General features: G+C 37.9%; 1 protein-coding gene across 8 annotated transcripts in view; it reads left to right on the top strand.

Annotated features, from left to right (window-relative positions):
• Nucleotides 1-386: 386 nt before the first annotated feature.
• Nucleotides 387-20,095, top strand: part of Spag16 (sperm associated antigen 16) — a 901,897-nt gene continuing 882,188 nt past the window's right edge. For 4 of the 8 annotated variants that reach the window (XM_045148111.1, XM_045148112.1, XM_045148116.1 and 1 more), the window contains exons 1-3: nt 389-589; nt 13,745-13,791; nt 15,503-15,598. In XM_045148111.1, coding sequence (XP_045004046.1) covers nt 463-589; nt 13,745-13,791; nt 15,503-15,598 — 270 coding nt within the window. In that variant the 5' untranslated portion in view covers nt 389-462. Of the gene's footprint in view, nt 590-13,744; nt 13,792-15,502; nt 15,599-20,095 lie in introns of all 8 variants that reach the window. The other 4 variants (XM_045148110.1, XM_004653697.2, XM_045148113.1 and 1 more) reach the window with 2 other exon arrangements.

Raw genomic sequence — 20,095 nt, 5'->3', positions numbered from 1 at the left:
AACGACGGAAGAACATTTAGCAGTGTTCCTCAGTATGCCAATTATGATTTCTGGAAGAAATATATCCCTCTTTCGTGGAAGTTTTCTGTGCAACTAATTGGGACTCCCTAAACCTCAGAAACCCGGGGACTGATAATGGCCTATAAGAAGCATGGGAATGTCAGTTTAGTGGGGAAAAGGAAGCCAGAAAGCATGTATAAGGTGCAAAGGAAAGGAAAAACCCAGCAGCATCAGGGCCACACCATTTAAACCCATGTATTCTAGCGTCCCGGTCCACTCTGTGAGCCGCGTTGGGAGCTGCGGTAACTAGGCAACGGGTTGCCAAGCAACGACGGGAACGCGAGGGCAACCCGGCGGGCTTTTAGGTGCGGAGCCGTCGCGTCGTGATCTCGCGAGAGTTGCTGCGTCTGCTCCTCAGCGTCCGAGAGGACTGTGTCCGGGCCCGGGCTTCGTAGGTCACCGATGGCTGCGCAGCGCGGGCTGACCAACTCCCCCCTGCGGATACTAGAGGAGGCTCTGGGCACTAGCCTGACGGCCGAGGGCGAGGCGTCGGACGCGGCGGCGGCGGAGGGCGCCTACTACCTAGAGCGTATCCTTCCCGCGGAGCGTGGCGAGGGCGGAGCGCGGCGAGGGCGGCCATGTCGCTGGGCCGCCAGGGGGCGTCCACGCCTCCCCGCCGTCGGCCTGCCGCGCCCTGCAGGTCTTGGGGCGTGTGGGGCGTGCCCTTGGCGACCCCCGGCGCGCTCGGGGTGGAGGACCTCACCCCTCGTTTGTCCCAGTGGTTCTCCAAACTACCCCGTCCAGCTCGCACAAGGCGAACACGGTGCGGTCAGACCGCGTTGGCAAATGAAGGGGCGTCCGCGCCTTCGGGTGTAGCAGTTGCCGCCTCTCCCCCTGACGTCGCACCGCACCCCGCCCGGCCCAGCGTATGCCTGGAGGGGAGGTTTCCTCGTTGCCACGTCAGCTGGCCGGGAGCAGGAAGAGTGAACCTGCTCCTAGCACTGGCAGAGAGGGTGTATAGACTTTTAAATCCCAAGGCCCGCCCCTGCCAGTGACACACCTCCAGCGCACCCATCATCTCTCAAAGGCTCCAGCAGTAAACACAAGCACTCGAGGCTACGGAGGACGTTGTCGCATTCAAACCACCACAACTGGGCTTTAATGATGCCCAGATCGCCCCACCCATAATCCCGTAGCTACCCCAGCCGTCCAGTGATTGCATGCTTTGTGGCAGTGCTGTCTACCTTCCCGGGTAGTTCCAGTTTGGGCTATGTAATGATAACCAATGACCAAATAATTACTCTGCCCCCTTGGACTACTAAATGATAGCTTGCTGAGCTGACAAGAGATGTTTAGAAGAAAGCAGGTAGTGATGTGCTATTATTAGTGGAGTTTCCAGAAACACTGACTAATCATATGTGGATAATTAGACACACTAATTCTTTTTTTTTTAAATTATTTATTTATTTATTTATTTGAGAGCGACAGACACAGAGAGAAAGACAGATAGAGAGAAAGAGAGAGAATGGGCGCGCCAGGGCTTCCAGCCTCTGCAAACGAACTCCAGACGCGTGCGCCCCCTTGTGCATCTGGCTAACGTGGGACCTAGGGAACCGAGCCTCGCCGGGGTCCTTAGGCTTCACAGGCAAGCGCTTAACCGCTAAGCCATCTCTCCAGCCCTAGACACACTAATTCTTATAAGGCGTCAGAGCGTCCTTCCTCTAGGGAAGTACATCAGTCATCCTGGAGAGATGAAGAACGCATGTAAATGACACCTAACTCCTTTCTTCTGGCAGATAAAACAGATATTTTTTTCCTAAAATACATGAAAATTCCAAGATCTCCCTTACATTTTATTCAGTTATAATCCCTCCTTTAAGATTTCAGAGACCCAGTAGTCGAGATTCATTCTGTGAGCCTTGGCAAAATGATTGACATGTCCATGACTCAGGTTGTTGCACATTTATGTTATAGGAAATCACAGACACTGAAAAATGTTATACAGAAAATGTGTATTTTATTGGATACCAAATTATTTTCACTGTTATTTAATTTTGCATAGCTTGGATTCAATTTGAATGAAATGGATGAATACTTTAGTCGCACTGATGACATTTTACATTCTGTTTTCATAGGTGTAACAGACTATCTGCTTCCATAATATATTTTAAAATGCAAAAATGATTGAAGTTGCCCCATCTACATTAAGTATGTTATCCAATGTCCATGCAAGTGAATGGTAACCAAACCTTTTTCTGTATTTTGTCTACATTAAAATGACTTTTAAAAACTTTTTCAAATTTAAGAATGTACTTTGTATGGACACATCATGTGTTGGTACCATAATTTTCCTCCTCTGAGTCTCCAGTCTGCTGAGGATCCAACTCAGCAGGGTTTCTGGTATGCCCCATGGCATGGGGTTGTGGGTTATGTGTTATAAGAGCAGAAGTCAGTCATTTGGGGTGAGGAAGGATGTCTCTGGGTATGCCCTTCCTATCTGTGGCTCTTTAACAGTCTTTCCAGCCCCTCTTCTCCAAAATTCCTTGAGCTGTGGGTGGTATGTTTTAAATCTACTTCATTGATGAGCTCTTATGAGCCTTTGGATTTCTGCTTTGTTATATGTTGAGTATCCTCAACATGTGTCTCTGTCACTCTGGTGCAGATCGTCAGGGTCGTCATGGAAACAGCATGCTTGTTCATATCATCAAATTCTCTGTGGTTTCACCTGGACTTTTCCTGAAGTGTGAGGGGTGGTTTATCTCCTCGGGTCTTGCTACCTTTTGGAAAAAGAACAGATTCTTTTTTTTTTTTTAAAGTTTATTTTTTATTTATTTATTTGAGAGCGACAGACAGAGAAAGAGGCAGAGAGAGAGAGAGAGGGAGAGAATGAGCGCGCCAGGGCTTGCAGCCACTGCAGATGAATTCCAGATGCATGTGCCCCCTTGTGCATCTGGCTAACATGGGTCCTGGGGAATCGAGCCTTGAACCAGGGTCCTTAGGCTTCACAGGCAAGCGCTTAACCAGTAAGCCATCTCTCCAGCCCGAAAAAGAACAGATTCTTAATGGAGAATGAAGTCAGCATAGTTAAATGGGATATGCATTGTTAATTTAGAGAAGTTTTGATGGCTGTAGCCCCTCTTCTGGCCAAAGACTAGTGGGAGTTTGTCACTGGAGACTATAGTCTTGGTCTCCATGGGATTCTGACCTGGTTCCCAATTCTAGTCATGGGTTCCTTTCTGCTGAGTGGATCTCTTAAGCCAATAAGAAAACAACTGGTTACGCAACAAGGCTGTGTGCCACCAGTGCACAGGTTGCGTATGTCTTGTCAGGGTGATTGCTTTTGAGTAGCTATGACCCCTGCTTGTTTACAACATTGTTGGCCACTTTCCCCCAGTAGTCCATATTATGCTTTCCAGCACTAAATGAGCTAATCTGGGAACTGGATCTCTTCTGGATTCCAGCAGTGTCACAAGTTTGGTGACAGCAGCATGTGGTGTCTTCAGCAATAGTCTTATTTATTTTTACATCAGGCAGGCAATTAAGTGCTTTGACAGAAGACTGTCCAGTTTTGGGGACCTTTTAGGTCTCTCTAATCAAAAGCTCAATGTGGGTAGCAACTGATTTCTGGTACTGGGGGTTCAGACCAGAGCCAAATATTTTAAGTTTAGGCTCCATCCCACCTTCTTCAGGGCCCTTGTCAGATGATCTCCCCTGTTGAGTCTTCTCTTTTAGTCTTCTATCTTTTAGTCTTCTATCAAGGAGAAAGATTTCTATAGTACCAGTTCATTTTGGGTTTACTTTTGTGTTCATTTTCCTCCAACCTCCTACTCCCCTCTCCTCTGACCCTTCCATCCCTATTGTTTTGCTCTCAAGATGCATGTCAGGTATGCCAGCAAACGACAGATAAGTCAGAACATGCAGCATTTTTCTTTCTGTGTTTATGTGACTTCTCTGAGTATGGTCTGTTCCAGGTCCTTTCACTTTCCTACAAATTTCATTACATCATTTTTTCTTACTGCTGAGTATAATGCCATTGTGTAAATGTACCACATCTTCACTATCCATTTGTCTAATGATGGGTACCTGGGTTGATTCCAGTTTTTAGCTATTATGAAGTATGTAGCTATAAACATGGTTGAGCAAATATCTCTGCCTTTAGGGTAAATGCCCAGTAGAGGAATAACTGGGTTGTTGGTCATTCTATTTTCATCTTTTTTCAAGAGTCTCTATCTTGATTTCCATAGAGGTTTTACAAGTTTGCATTCCCACCAGCAGTGAATGGGGGTTCCTCTTTCCCTACATCCTCACCAACACTTATTGTCATTTGACTTTTTAAGGATTATTATCCTAGCTGGAGTAAGAAGGAATCTCAAAATTATTTTGATTTGCATTTCCCTGATGGCTAAGGATGTTGAATAGTTCCTTAAGTTGCATTAGCTATTTGCATTTCTTCTTTTGAGAAGTACCTATTCGGTTCTCTGCCCATTTTTCTTTTTTTTTTTTTTTTTTTCCTTATTTTGGTTTTTCGAGGTAGGGTCTCAGTGCTGACCTGGCTGACCTGGAACTCCCTATGTAGTCTCAGGGTGGCCTTGAACACACGGTGATTCTCCTGCCTCTGCCTCCTGAGTGCTGAGATTAAAAGTGTGTGCCACCATGCCTGATTTTGTCCATTTTTTTGTTTTGAGTGGATTTGAGTTTTCATTGTTTAAGTTTTTTGAGTTCTTTGTAGATTCTAGACATTAGACCTCTGTCAGTGGTATATCTTGTGAAGATTTTCTCCCAGTCTGTGGGTAATCTATTGACTTTGTATGGTATGTTTGTGCAAAAGCTTTTTAGCTTCATATAAGATCTCACTGGTTTAGGGATTGTTTAATATTCTGGGCTACTAGGGTATTGTTCAGGAAGTTTTTCTTTAGTCCTATATCATAGAAAGTTCCTCTAAAATGATTTTTATAGACATAGGTCAGTTGTTAAATATGAGATCAAGTGTGTTAACTTTTTTTGTAAATATCTTTGTGAAATAAATGGTAGGCTTCCTACAAAATGAAACTTTAAGCCATGCATATCAAATGTATTGAATTTTCAGGGAGGTCACTGAATCAAAAATACAACATGTGGTTTACACATGTCTTAAAAGACTTCTTTAATCACATTTATAAGGATAAGCAATTCTAACTTTTCAGAATTTTATTATCCAATTTCTGAATTATCTGTTATCTTTGCTTTTCTTTGTTGAGTGATTATTATTTTGTGTTTAAACCAAGATGTACAGGAAAGTCATACATTTAACCAGTCAACTGTGCTGTATTAAGTGTATAGGGAAGAGGTTTAGTCATAGGAGAGACTTTAACTTTTAGTTAAAAATAAAATTTGGGGATTCCTTGCAAATGCCAATTATCTTTGTATCCATGGGATCTCCTCACGTACGTAATTGAGAATGTTATTTGACATAGCTTCTTAAGGTAGTGATAACACTTGCTGAAGTGAGACTTTCTTGGGTTTAAAGTCTTTAGCACTCAGGCAATTTAATTGATTGATTTCAGAGAATAAACAGAAGTTACACTATGCACAAATTAATCAGAAATCTGATGAGCTGGAGTATGCACATATGTATCTAATCTACTTCACTTGGTCCTATACTTCCCTTACCTGTGATTGATTTCATACTCCTTGTACAATAGGTAATGGGCTACCAGTATTGATCAAGGCTTTGAAAGAAGTTCACTGGAATTCTCCAGGAAATCATCATCTTCTCTTAAATATTCAAATGTAAGGAAATGTATAGAATAACAGTCAGGATTTATCTGTGGGAGATGCTTTCATTAATAAAGATATTACTGTCTTTACAATGGCTTAAAAGGATTCTTAAGCTTGCAGTAACTCTTCCTTTAACCTATCAGTTAGCAATGTGGCCTGTTTCTCTTATGAAGTGATTCACTGTATATCATAAACTTTCATGTGGTGGCATGGCAACATACGTTGCATTATTCTCATCTTAGCTGTCATCAGGCTTTGGCAAATCTTTTAACGTAATACATGAATTCTTATAGTACTGTTGTGCATTGGGAAAGTACTTGATCATTATAAAATATCAGGCACGATTTCAACTTTGTAGCAGGTACAGGGTTATGTAGTTGTCTCCAGAACTTAGAAAGAAGTGTGGTTATGTCTGTAAATGAATCTCTGTGAGTCAACATAACTGAGTGAGATTTCATTTGTAGTAGTGACTAGCTAGGATCAGTCTACTAAAGTATGGCTCTGGATATTTGACAGTGTCCAATTTCAATTGGAAGGATGGAGGATGTGGTGAATTTGCATTAATAACTCTAAAGGCTAATTGATTTTGGTGTTACATCTCTTAGGAGAAACTTTGTTCAAGGAAGAGAAATGGAATACAGCTTTTAGGAAAGTGAAGCATTCAAAGTATAGTGATTTTTACCTACCCACTTTACTCTGTACTCCCTGCCATCCCTGTTAGGTTTTAATTATTTCATGTTTTCATATTTCCTAACACTGAGGATTTAGTATCTTAGATTATTCATATATATTTACTGGCTACCTAGAAGGTCTCCTTTGTCCAAGAAGCAATTTCTCAGGGTTGAGCAAAGCTTAGGCCAGTCTTTTTAGTGTTATCAGTTCTAAGTGCAGTCCAGATGTGTCTGTAACTGCAAAATTAAGGACTCCAAACCATGAAGTAGGTTGGTAACACTAAACTGGTACCTTGTCAAAGATACCTGTTCGCCTTCTTATTGACATCTCTAGTCAGCCTTTCACTGCAGGATGTTTATTGTCATTGAAATTGAACTTTTCTCATTTTGCTCTTTACTATATTATTACTTTAAAAGAAACATTTTACACTGGGCTGGAGAGATGGCTTAGCAGTTAAGGGGCTTGCCTGTGAAGCCTAAGGACCCAGGTTCAATTCCCCAGTACCCACATAAGCACAAGATGGCACATGTGTCTGGAGTTCATTTGCAGTGGCTACAGGCCCTGGTGTGACCATTCTGTCTATCTGCCTCTGTCTTTCCCTCTTTCTCTAAAATAAAGAAAATATTTCTAAAAAAGAAATCTGGCTTAAAAATATTTTATTGGGACTGGAGAGATAGCTTCGTGGTTAAAGTACTTGCCTATGAAGCCTAAGAACCCAGGTTTGATTGCCCAGAATCCATGTAAGGCAGATACATGAGGGGGTGCATGTGTCTGGAGTTTTTTTTTTTTTCCCCAAGGCAGGGTCTCACTGTAGCCCAGGCCAAACTGATTTCACTATGGAGTCTCAGGGTGGCCTCAAACTCTCGGTGATCCTCCTACCTCTGCCTCCTGAGTGCTGGGATTAAAGGCATGTGCCACCACACCTGGCTAGAATGAACTTTTTTAAAAAAAGATTTGGGTGTTTTGAATACTTGGTTCTGAGCTGGTAGCAATTTGGGAAAGCTGTAGGGCCTTTGGGAGGTGATAACCTTGCTGGAAGAGGTGTGTCACTGGGGGTTAGGCTAGAGAACTAAGCTCGCTCTTGCATCTCTTTTTGAACCTGATATGTGACAAGATGTGGTGGCCAGCTTGCCTGTCATACTATCCTTGCTATGATGAAACTTCCTCTTCAAACTATAAGCCAAAATAAGCTCTTTCCTTCCGTGTTCTGCTTTTGGTCAGGTGTCTCGTTCCAGCATGAAAAGGCAATAGTTAACTTTATTTTGGCTCACATTCCTACCTACTACAGGGCAGATGATTATTTATATAACACTTTTTTCAGTTATATGAAAAAAGTTAGATGAGATATTAATGAGGGAGGATCCAGGCTGTACTTTTGGTTGCCTCCATGAACACATCGGCTGTGGAATAATGGCAAGATTGTGAAGTCATTTCTGTCTATAGTATCTTTGGGAAATTATGTAAAATATAATTAGCTTCACTCTAGTGCTTTGAGGAGACGCTGCTATTGGCCATTATCACTATATGCAAATGGAGCAGCAGAAGAGACCAGTGTGCAAGGAACTTTGTATGATGCTCACATCGAAAGCTGTTCATTAGTTTCTGGTTCTGTACCATTTGAAGGACAATTGTTTGTGACTCCTTCATACCAACTGTCACCTCTGTTTTATTAGTCTAGCAGAAACACTTCTCTGCAGTGTCTGAACACAGACTTCTGTCTTTTATGGCTTTAGTGCTTCCTGGCGATTTCCATAGTGGAGTTACATTGGCCTGTTTTCTGATGAGAGCTTCAATATCAGGATCAAATGCAGATTATGCTAGCTCAAAACTGCCAGTCACTTCATCCATACTGACAAGTATCAAATTTTACTTTATACTATATGAGTGCTTCTATGTTCCTTCCAGAACAAGGGAAGATAAAGCAGAGTGGGAGCCTAGGACTGTAACTAAGCTGTGTTGATAGGGTATAGAACTGGTCTGGTAGTGGGGATGCTACTGGCTTGGCTTAAGGCAGGCAGGTAGGAGGAGAATAAAAAGTATGAAAATTAGAGAAGACTAGAAAAGTAGACACAGTCAGGGTCCAGCAACTGAAAGTTGGGAATCAGATCTGAGGTCAACAGACTGTGGAAGAAATTTATTTTGGAACTTTCAAGTAATACTGCAGTTTTGTAAGGCCCAGAGCCAATTTGGAAGTTTGAGACTGATCTTGAGCCAGAAATCTCACTTGTTTTCCCAGTGGGAAAGCCTTTGTATGAGTATTGTGACCTGCTTAATTGTAAGGGCACTTTTCCTCAAGTATAAGATCACCTATGAGCTGAATTACAGAAGAGAATGTTGTACAGTGAGATGGAAGCAGAGGATAGGGTTTCATCCTTCAGGCAGTTATGCATGAATTCCCCCTTTCCTCTCTGGCAAGATTGGCTTCCCAAAGAAATACTTTCTGAGATTTTTTTAAGCATGGTGAACATTAGATCCTTCTTACAATGTCTTTAAGGCTGTCTCAAGAGTCACGGGAATGAACATGTCTTCAATCCAGTGTTCTCTTTATGCAAACCCTGGAAAGTAATTCCTCTGAGACTGTGGAACAAGAAAATACTATACATATGCTGAGAAATTCATCTGCTTTCATTGAATGAATACTGAATTGTCATCTGCTTGCAATCCTATCTTTATGCTGGCTGCCTGGAAGTTTTGAGTCAAGTTTGTAGTTTATGGCTTATAAGTCCATTGGATTGTGGGATGTGCTGGGGCCTTATGTTTATTTCTATTTCCCTTTCTCCTCAAATTTACACACATACTTATTTTTATATATCCTATGACCTGCATATATACCAGTGGTCATACTTTTACTTTAGATGAGCTTGTACATTTGCCCATGTGTCTTTAGCTAGCCAGAGGACAGATGCATATATATAAATATAAATATAAGTATAAATAGAAATAAAAATCTATCTATCTATCTATCTATCTATCTATCTATCTATCTATCTATCTATCTATGTATCTATCTACACCAAAGTACACTTGCTTCTTCAAGAGGACTACATGCACATTTCAGCTGTGTAGCTTTTGGAAGATGTACAAATAATATTGATAATTTCTGATTTTTGAGGCTTGGTTCTAAAAATTATTGTGGCTTCTACATCTTGGACTACTCACAATCATACAATTGAATGGCAAATGAATTCTTGACCTACATAATCTATGAGATAATAAATGCTTATTGTTTTCCTTTTTGGGCTTTATTAAGATGTAATTAATAAATACAAATTACATATATTCGAAGTATACCATGTAATAAATGTGATACTTTGATACACATATCTAGTACAAGTAAAATGATTACAACTGAGCTAATGAATCTGCTTCATAATGTTACCTTTAACTTTTTTACATTTATTTATTTATTACTATTATTTTTAAGATAGAATTTCACTCTAGCCCAGGCTAACATGGAATTCATTTTGTAGTCTTAGGCTGGCCTCACAATCATAGCAATCCTCCTACCTTGGCCTTCTGAGTGCTGGGATTTAAGGTGTGTGCCACCATGTCTGACTTTATTTTTAAGATGAATACAAGATAATGTATTTCATTGTCATTGTAACATACGTATGTCATGTCCTTTAGATCTCCCATTACTGTTTTATCTTTACACCTCCCAATGGTCTCCTTATGCCATAGACTCCCCCTACTACTTTCAGATTATATTTGTGGAAGTTACACAGATAAGAGAAAACATGCATTATTTGTCTTCCCGAGTTATGTATTTTGCCCAACATGATGATCTTCAGTTCTGTTTCCTGTAAATACATATTTTTATTCTTTATTGTTGAATAAAATTTCATTGTATGTACTACATATTATTTATGCATTCATCTGTTGAAGGGTAGCTAGACTGACTACATAACTTGGCTATTGTAAATTGAGTTGTAATATACGTGTGTGTGTGTGTGTGTGTGTGTGTGTGTGTGTGTGCATGTATGTGTGTGTATGTAGATATCTCTGTGGTATGCTAGTTTAGATTTCTTTGCATATGTACTCAGGTAGTTCTAATTTTAAAGTATTGATGGACCTCAATTTTTGCTATGGTCATGATACTTAAAACCTGTGTTCTTTGCAAATCTCATGAATTAATAAATTATTAACTGGTCACTATTCTATAAAATGAGGTTCCCCCCTCCCTTCCTCTTTCTCTGTCAAATAAATAAATACATAAATAAATAAATATTTTTTTTAAAGGGCTGGAGGGATGGCTTAGCGGTTAAGGCACTTGCCTGCAAAGGCAAAGGACCCAAGCTTGATTTCCCAGGTCCCACGTTAGCCAGATGCACAAGGGGGCACACGCATCTGGAGTTTGTTTGCAGTGGCTGGAGGCACTGGTGTGTCTTCTCTTTCTCTCTCTCCCTCCCTCTTTCTCTGTCAAACAAATAAATAAATGAATAAATGAAAATAAAATAAAATTAGGTCTCTAGAACTTACTCATCTTGTAATTGGAAGTGCGTGTGCTCTTTGACCAACATCTCCCTATTTTCTCCACCCCTCCACACATAGGACCCACTGGCTATTGTCTTTTTATGTGAATTGAACTTCTTTCAGTTTCCAAATATAAGTGAGACCATGGATGCTTATTTTTTCATATCTGATCCATTTTGCTGAACATGTCTTCCAGGTTTATCTATGTTATAGAAATTGGCAGTGCTTGCCTATTGTTTTATAACCCCTGGGTTGTGGGTGATTTGTTATGCATCAATAAGTAACAAATACATATTTTGGTAGCTGGAGTTCACTGTTAGACCAATATACATTTTATTTAAGTAACAGAATGACCCTGGAACTGGCAATTTTTCAGATGTTAGAAGTACTTTTGTCAACAGCCATATCACTGTGAACATGCTTATTCTTGTCAGAAGTATTTTCAGTTGGGTATTTAGTGAAAGATGAGGTTATTTAAGCAGATTCTGTGAAAGCTCAGTGTTCTCAGAGGAGATGCTGGCAAAGTATCATAGGTCAATGAAGGAAATGTTATTGGAGATTGTACTGTAACAATAGATAACAATATAGATGGTGTGTCATTCCTTGTAGTATTTAATATGAATGGATTTAAGTTACAATCTAGATTTTAGGTGTATAACTTTTGGGATAGTTGTTGCTTAATCTTTGAAGTAGTTATTCTTTTAATGTTTTACCTATTTATTTGAGAGACAGATGGAAAGGGGGGGAGGAAGAGGCAGGTATATATAGAGAGAATGGGCATGTCAGGGCTGCAAATGAACTCCAGCTTGTTTATCTGGCTTATGTGGGTACTGGGTAATCAAACCTGGGTCCTTAGGTTTTGTGAGCAAATGCTTTAACTGCCAAGTCATCTGTCCAGTCCTGAAATAGTTATTTTTAAGGCCAGATTAATTTTCATTATAGTATTGAGAGAGACACTCATGTGTGGTGATAAAATACTGCCTTTTTGACATGTATCTGGTATTTGAGGAATGCTCATAACTGAATTTGGTTTAAGGGTCTCATGTCAGTGATAGGGCTAGGTAGACAATGAATAGTGATTACTTGTTATGGAATTGAGTAATAAGAATTTACTTATCCATGGGAGATAATTGTCAAATACTTCACATATTCATTCAGTGCAGGATTGCTGTACAGAAGAGGGAGAGGCAATGTAACATAGTCAAACCTCAACTTCTGGGGCTGATTCCAGACTCTGTTTAGTCTTTACCAGAAACTTGTGTCTTGGATTGTAAAATGGAGATAATAATAGTTCCAGCTCTGTAGAAAGGATGAGGATCATATGGTTTAGTACAATGGATAGCTGGTAGGATGGTGCCTGGTTCCTATTAAACAGTAAATTTTATACAAACAACAGAAATTGTCGTATATACTTAACTATTTTCTGTGCATATGTGTGTGGGGATTTGGGTGATTACATGCATTTGTGGAGTCCAGAAGACAACTTTTGGCATCACTCTTGAGGTGCCATCCATTGTTAACATTTTCTTTCTTTGAGACAGGTGCTTTCATTAGCACAGAGTTCACCAAATAAGGCAAACTGGTTGGGCAGCAATCCTCAAGGATTCTCCTGTCTCTGCCTCCCAACACTGTCGGAGTGTGTGTCACTATGCCTGGCAATTTAACCTGGGTCCTGGGGACTGAACTCAGGCACTCATCCTTGCAAGATAGGCACTTTATTTACGGAGCTATCTTCTCAGCCCCAAACATTAACTCTTGGAAGATAAGACAGGACTATAAAAGTATAATAATTAAAAAAACAAGCCAGGGCTGGAGAGATGGCTTAGCGGTTAAGCGCTTGCCTGTGAAGCCTAAGGACCCCGGTTCGAGGCTCGGTTCCCCAGGTCCCATGTTAGCCAGATGCACAAGGGGGCGCACGCGTCTGGAGTTCGTTTGCAAAGGCTGGAAGCCCTGGCGCGCCCATTCTCTCTCTCTCCCTCTATCTGTCTTTCTCTCTGTGTCTGACACTCTCAAATAAATAAATAAAAATATTTAAAAAAAAAACAAGCCAACCAATTGACACCTCCTAACAAAACCTCAAAGCTATTACTGGTGTTAATTATTGTTTCTTTTAATGAAGTATTTTAGAACTTCATTGTTAGTAGAACCACTTTAGATAAAGTTTTTATAGTAATGCTCTTAAAATTCTTTTTTTAGAATAATATTGATATTTAATTTATTTGTACAATTGAATTACGTATGGTTGCTATGCAATTTATATTTGCTTAAAATTAGAGAATCTATGAAGATAATTTAAAATTGTGATGTTTTTAAAATGCAGAGGTTTAAGTAAATTTTCTTGATGAAAACACCAGATTGCGGTTTTCACTTATTTCTAAATATTGACATGCTTGTATTTTGTTCATTCACAATATTTTAAACTAAGTAAAGTCATGCTACATTATGATTAATTTACTTAGGAGTTCTGAAAATTCATTTTGGTTTAAGATAATTTTTTAAAGTTTATGGTTTTTTTCTTTTTCAATTTATATTACCTTAATACACTCTGTATTTTTGCAGACACCTTTTAAAAATCAAGCTAGAGGTTATTTGGTAGTAGTCAGATAGACAAATTATAAATATAGTTTTTCATGGATTTGCTTGTTATAAAAATGCTAACTAATATAGTTTATGTTTAAGTTTATAGGCTTTAGTGAGACAAAAATACTTGAAAATGAGTTATAAGTGTTTGTAAGATAATCTTAGTAAGATGATTAGATCCAATACTGTATTTAAAGTGAAATCAAATTTTTCATGATATTAAACCATATTATTTGAGTTTAAAACTTGACAAGATATTCAGAGGTCACTATAACTGAGCCATCTGAAGATGATTGTGAATATGAAGAGGTAATTTGCTAATTTAACATATATAATTAATAAATTTTGTAGTCATTCTCATGAACTATTCATTTATTTTCTGAAACATGTAAGTGATTTTTTCTCCTTAAGAGGCACTAGTTTTTGAACTCAGATAGGGTATTTGAGACCTTGATTGAGTTGGAAAATGCTGTTTATATATTTTTACTGGTAATACATTTGGCTATTTAGTTTCATGAGTTCTGTGTACCTGGCCATATAGTGTTGTTTCTGTTGAGGCACTTTTTCCTAATAGCCACTCTGCTATTGACAGGGAGTCAATATCACAGAACTAATCGGAGCTCAGGAGATTATATATACATATACATCTCTCTCTCTCTCTCTCTCTCTCTCTCTCTCTCTCTCTCTCTATATATATATATATATATATATATATATACATACATATATGTATATATATATATATATATATATTATATTCTCAGAACTTTCTTTTAATTTATTGTTCTCAGATTATAGCCTGTCTTTGCTCCTGAGACATGGACTATAAAATCAGTTCTCCATGGCAGAACCTATGAATGAATCTCTGGAATTGAGCATGACAGTGTGTGGTTTGTTCAACAAAGGCAGCACAAACATGGGAGGCAGGCTTTTAGTAAAGGAAGAATTAGACGGACCTTATGAAGTTATGGATTAAATGTAAAGGGCTGAGAGTAGTTATTAGCACATGGGATGAGTGTTAACTCTCATGAATGTAAGCCATTCATTTCATTCTTCTAAGATTTTAACACTGCATTATTTTGTAATAAACTACAGGTTTACTGTGGCTAGTTATGAAAATGTCTTGTTGGAGAAAACACTGGACTGGGGAGAAAAGGGTGGCAGCTAGAAAGTCTCATTTTTTTCTCTTTTGTTTTCGGTGGAATTATTAGATTACATTTGGCCATGTAGATGAACATATTTGCCTGTAAGAGTTCATGACAAGTGACATGGAGTGACATTTACAAAGAAGTCAGAGAGTTGTCTGCTTGTTAGTTATCTGTTTTCAAATATATGTGAAATGATGTGATGTTTTACAGGAAGTCTATTTCTTTGGTACTTTAGTTTGTGGAGAAAAATTTTAATGATATGAAATATTGCTGTCTCCACTTATATTTTCATGTTAACATCAATTAAAAAGAACTCTTCATTTAGATGTAGATTTGACTTCCGCACACAATAGTATGTGAGGTTTTGCTCAATATTATAACCTGTCACTGGGTTTCAATTACCCATAGTCATTTATATTGTAAGCTACTAAATTGAAAATTACATAAATAAAGAATAAGATTTTAAGCTTTATTATGCTATACTGTTAAGATTGTTCTAATTTTTTTTTTTTTGAGATAGTCACTGTAGTCCATGCTGACTTGAAACTCAGTCTGTAGTCTTAAGCTGGCCTTGAACTCACAGTGATCCTTCTGCCTCTGCCTCCTGAGTTCTGGGATTAAAGGCATGTGCCATCATGCCCTGCTAGGATTCTTCTATTTTATTATTGATGTTACTACTAATGTCTTCCTGCTAATGATTTATAAATCAAGCTTTTATCAGCATATGTAGGGAAAACTAACACACATAAATTTGGGAAATACTGACTGTTTCAAGCATCTTCAGAATGTTAAAATGTATCCCTTAGATGAGGGGGTTGCTGTCTGGTACTTCATACTTGTGCTTATTCGTCTGGTCTTTCTCTATGGTCTAGATACCAGATGACAATTACAGCATTCCAGAAGGGGAAGAAGATCTGGCAAAAGCAACTCATTTGGTTCAAGAACACACTACAGATACTAAAATTCTGGTAAGCATTTTGAATACTATTATAGCCTGTATTTTACGGAATACTGCTTATATGAAGTTTTGAAAGCAAATCAAACATTACCTGTAACATGAAGCTCTATCATTTGCCGTGTCTTTTTGCATTTGTCATCAAGCATTCACTTAAAGAAACTAAAGTATTTATTTGCATCACCATTTTCCACATGATGATTTTCCCTGGGAACTTTGACTAATATCACAAAGGGCAAACTAAAAATTTGTAGCACTCATACTCACAATCTTGTATGCTATATAATTTTTATAGTTAACTTTACATACGTATTTTGTAGCTTTGTTTTTCATGGAATTATTGAGCATATAGAGAGTGCTTACTATCTTGTGTCATTTTCTTATGAGGTTCATGCAGTATATTTTAAGGATATTATGAGAAATTCTTTTGGTTTATAATACCAATTAAAGGTAAGTAAGATTCATGGTATATCTATAGAATTTAAGGCTTTATTTAAAAATTGACTGCAATTTCATGAGGCTAGAAAAACTATTTCTAAAAAGCTTTATAATTTCTCACCAACATTAATTTAAAAGGATACTTTTTGATTTAGTTGCAGATGTGACTTTTTCAGTGCAAGGTGGTATGTTATACCTTGCCCTTGTTTCAGGCTTTTAGTATTTAGTAGACATATTCAGTCTAGTAATCAATTAAGTTTTCCAAATGTCTGTTTATTTAACAATCAACAAAAAGTTAAAAAAAAAAACCCAGGATTTCACACTATTGCTCATGATGAAGTACATCTTCTTATGAATCCTACAGATAAGTTTCTTCTTGGTTCATGCCCAGTGGTGTCAAGTGCACAGATTTATTAGTTTGTTGGATATCTCAGGACAATAATTCATAATAATATGTGATTATTCTGTTGAATATCTCAGTGCAATAATTTCTAATAATTTATGATTAGTTAGTTGTATATCTCCATACAGCAATTTATAATAATATGTAATTAGTCTATTGTATATCTCAGTGTAGTAACTTCTAGTAATTTATAGTTTGTTGTATCTCAATATAATAATTTATAACATTTAGAATAAAGTGGAAATTTGCTCATTTACTGCTTATCTTTCTTTTTCTTGCTTAACATCATTAAGTAAGGGCTTTAAAATTTTTATGTGTATCACCCAGTTGTTTCAGTCTTTGGCAAACTAGAAATGCTTGCTACAAAGTAGGATCTAAATACCTGTCTTGTAAGAGAGTAAATAAAGGGATAATAAATGACAAAATTATAAATCAAACTGTCGTCATTTCTTTTTTCTTGCACCAAGCTAGAAGGTACTCATAAATGTGGATAATCAAAGAAGAACTGTGTGGTAGTATCCGTGACAACTACTGAGACAAATATCAGTACCTCATCTGTTACTGGGAGCTTTTAATATCGTAACCTTATAAGTATTAACTTTATAGATTTGTGGCATATTTAGAGCTGCTTAACTTCTTTTAGGTTTTATTTTATTTTATTTTTTTGTTGTGATAAGCTGTTTTAATTTTGTTTTATGTATCAGTTAAGAATAATTAAATTCATTAGGTATTATTTTAACATGAGTTTTGAAGGTTTTTTTTGTGTGTGTGTGTTACCTTTGTAGTATGTGTGGTGTGTGTATGTATAGTATATGCAAACATATGTACAGGTATATATAGTCACATTTGTACACTGTTGCTCGATCTTTCCTTGAGACAGTCTTTCTTTGAAACTGGGGATGCCATTTTTATTCAAACTATCTGACCAGTGAGCCTTAGAAATTCTTATACTTCCATCCCCACAGGATGAGGTTACAAGTATGTGTGGCCACATCCAGCTTTTTACATGGTTGCTGAAAACCAGATTCAGGCCCTCTCAGCATGATACACTACATAAATAGACATAAGGACAGAAATGAAATGTCATTTCAATACATACAGAAAAGGATCTCTTAATTACTAAAACACTGGAGAGACTAGGGATAGAGGGATAATATCTCAACATAATAAAGGAAATAGGTAACAGACATAAAGACCATAATATGCTAAATGGATAAAACCTTGAGTGGATGTCCACTCTCACCACAGCTATTCAACTTAGTACTTGAAGTCTTAGCTCAAGAAATAAGACAAGAGAAAGAAATAAAACAAATAAAAAATGGAAAAGAAGATCTATAAATAGCCTTGGTTTGGAGTTATTTATATGATGTAAAGTTTTACAAAAGTATGTAAAATTTAAAAAAGTATGTAAAAATTTACAAAATTTTCATTGGGTTGTTAGGAAACTATGAATTCATCATAAACATACCTGTTAAATTTTTCTATTTTCTTTTTTTATATCAACAGTATGTTAGTTTTCAGAATGCAGCTTTCAGTTGTTTTAGGGGATTTCTGTTTTAAAGATGATAGAGTATGCTTATGAAATGAACTTTCTTATGATCTTATCAGTTTTGTTATTAGCAAGATATATTTTCTTCTATATTATAAAATATAGTAGGAATTAACCAGATATTAAAATTTTCTTCAAAGATGTCAAGCAAACAGTGCTAATAGGGGAGGAGATGTAGGTTAGCAGTAGAGAACCTAGTATGAGGCTCCATGTTTGATCCTCTGCACTGTAAAATAGTTATGATATTATAAAGTTGAGTAGAAATGCTGTAATTACTGCAAGCAGCTGAGGCACTGCTGTGCTTTGAAGCAGATGTCCCCCATAAACTCATGTGTTTTGAATGTGTTGTCCCCAGCTGAGATGTGGAGCCCTGCTGGAGGTGGTGTGTTGTTGGGGCTGGGCTTAAGGCTGTAATAGCCAGCTTTTACTTGCTAGAACTTGGCTCATTCTCTTGTTGCTGTTTTCTACCTGCTGTGGCGGAGGTGATGTTCAGCCTCGGCTCATGCCATGCTTTCCCCTGCCATAATGAAGCTGGCCATCAACACTGTAAGTCAAAATAAAAACTTCCATGAATTGCTTTTGGTTGGTGCTTTATTGCAGCACCACAAAGATAACTAAAACATAAGCCATAGGCTTGTGACTTGATTCTCAGTACCAAGTATGAATTCCTTTCCACGAAATGGGCCTAATATCTAATAGAGAACTTTTGATTACCTTCAAAGCTACTATTACACAAGTGTATACATCTTGCCTGGTTGGTTAATTTTATAGCTTGTAGGGTTCCCTGCTTGCTCATGTTGTTGGGATCTTTTATCCACAGCAGCTCTCGTACCACTATGAGAGCTAGAGAGCAGGGAGCTGGGTTTAATTTTAGTTCTAGTATGATCTCTCAATCTCTTGAGACCACAGTCAGTGATGTCTTCAGCAATAGGGTCTTACCGTTTAGATCTGGTAGGTAACCAAGTGCTTTAGCAATGGCCTGACTTGTTTTGGCAGCCTTATGGACCTGCCTGATCACTGTGTGGGAAGGTAACCCAATTCTGCACTCAGATTTAGCAACAGCCTATGGTTTAAGGATAAAGCTTTTTTCCCCCTGCAGGATGCCTCTGCCCAAACTATCCCCATTTTCTTATTAAGTGTTTTATGTTTTAATTAGATAATCAAGAGGAAGATTTCTATGGTACTGATCATCATTAGTTCTGTGTATTTCTCCTTTTCCCTCCCTCTCTTACCCCAGTCTTTCCTCAGACCCTTCCACTCCCTTTATTTTGTGCCATCACTTGCCTGCCTCACTCTCATTCTTTCCTGTTTCTCTTCTCTCCAACTATCTTCCTTACCAGTACTACTGATACTTATAACAGTTGATAAACGAACCACATTATTCCATGGTAGGATCCACATATGAGAGAAGACAATGTCATATTTGTCATTATGAGTCTGTGCAGCCTCACTTAGTATGACATTTTCCAGGTCCATTTTCCTGAAAATTTCATAATTTCATTTTTTTCTGCTGAGTTGAATTATATTGTGTATGTGTACCATATCTTCATAATCCATTCATCAGTTGACTTTTCCTAATTATTTTGAACAGAGTAGCAACAAATATGGCTGAGCATTTATATCCACAGTAAAGAATAGAGTCTTTAGGGTAAATGCTCAGGAGTAGTATAGCTGGATCAAATGTAAATCTATTTATAGATATTTGAGGAACATCCATATTGATTTCCATAGTAGCTTTACAAGTTTGCACTCTCATCAACAGTGAATGAGGGTTCCTCTTTCCTAAACCATTACCAACATTTGTGTCATTTGATTTATATTTATATTTATATTTATTTGATAGTGAAAGAGGGAGAGAGAGAAAATGGATGCACCAAGGCCTCCGGCCACTGCATACTCCAAATGCATGTGCTGCCTTGTACATCTGGATAATGTGGGTCCTGGGGAATTGAACCTGGGTCCTTTGGCTTTGCAGGCAAACGCCTTAACTACTAAGCTATCCCTTCAGCCCATTGTTTGATTTTTTAATGATAGCCATTCTGACAGGAATGAGATGGAATCTCAAAGTAGTTTTAATTTATATTAAATGGCTAAAGATAATAAGTATCTTTTTAGATACT

This window comes from Jaculus jaculus, chromosome 4, assembly GCF_020740685.1.
Source record: "Jaculus jaculus isolate mJacJac1 chromosome 4, mJacJac1.mat.Y.cur, whole genome shotgun sequence".
Classification (NCBI taxonomy): Eukaryota; Metazoa; Chordata; class Mammalia; order Rodentia; family Dipodidae; genus Jaculus; species Jaculus jaculus.
This window is presented reverse-complemented; position numbering and strand designations above follow the sequence as displayed.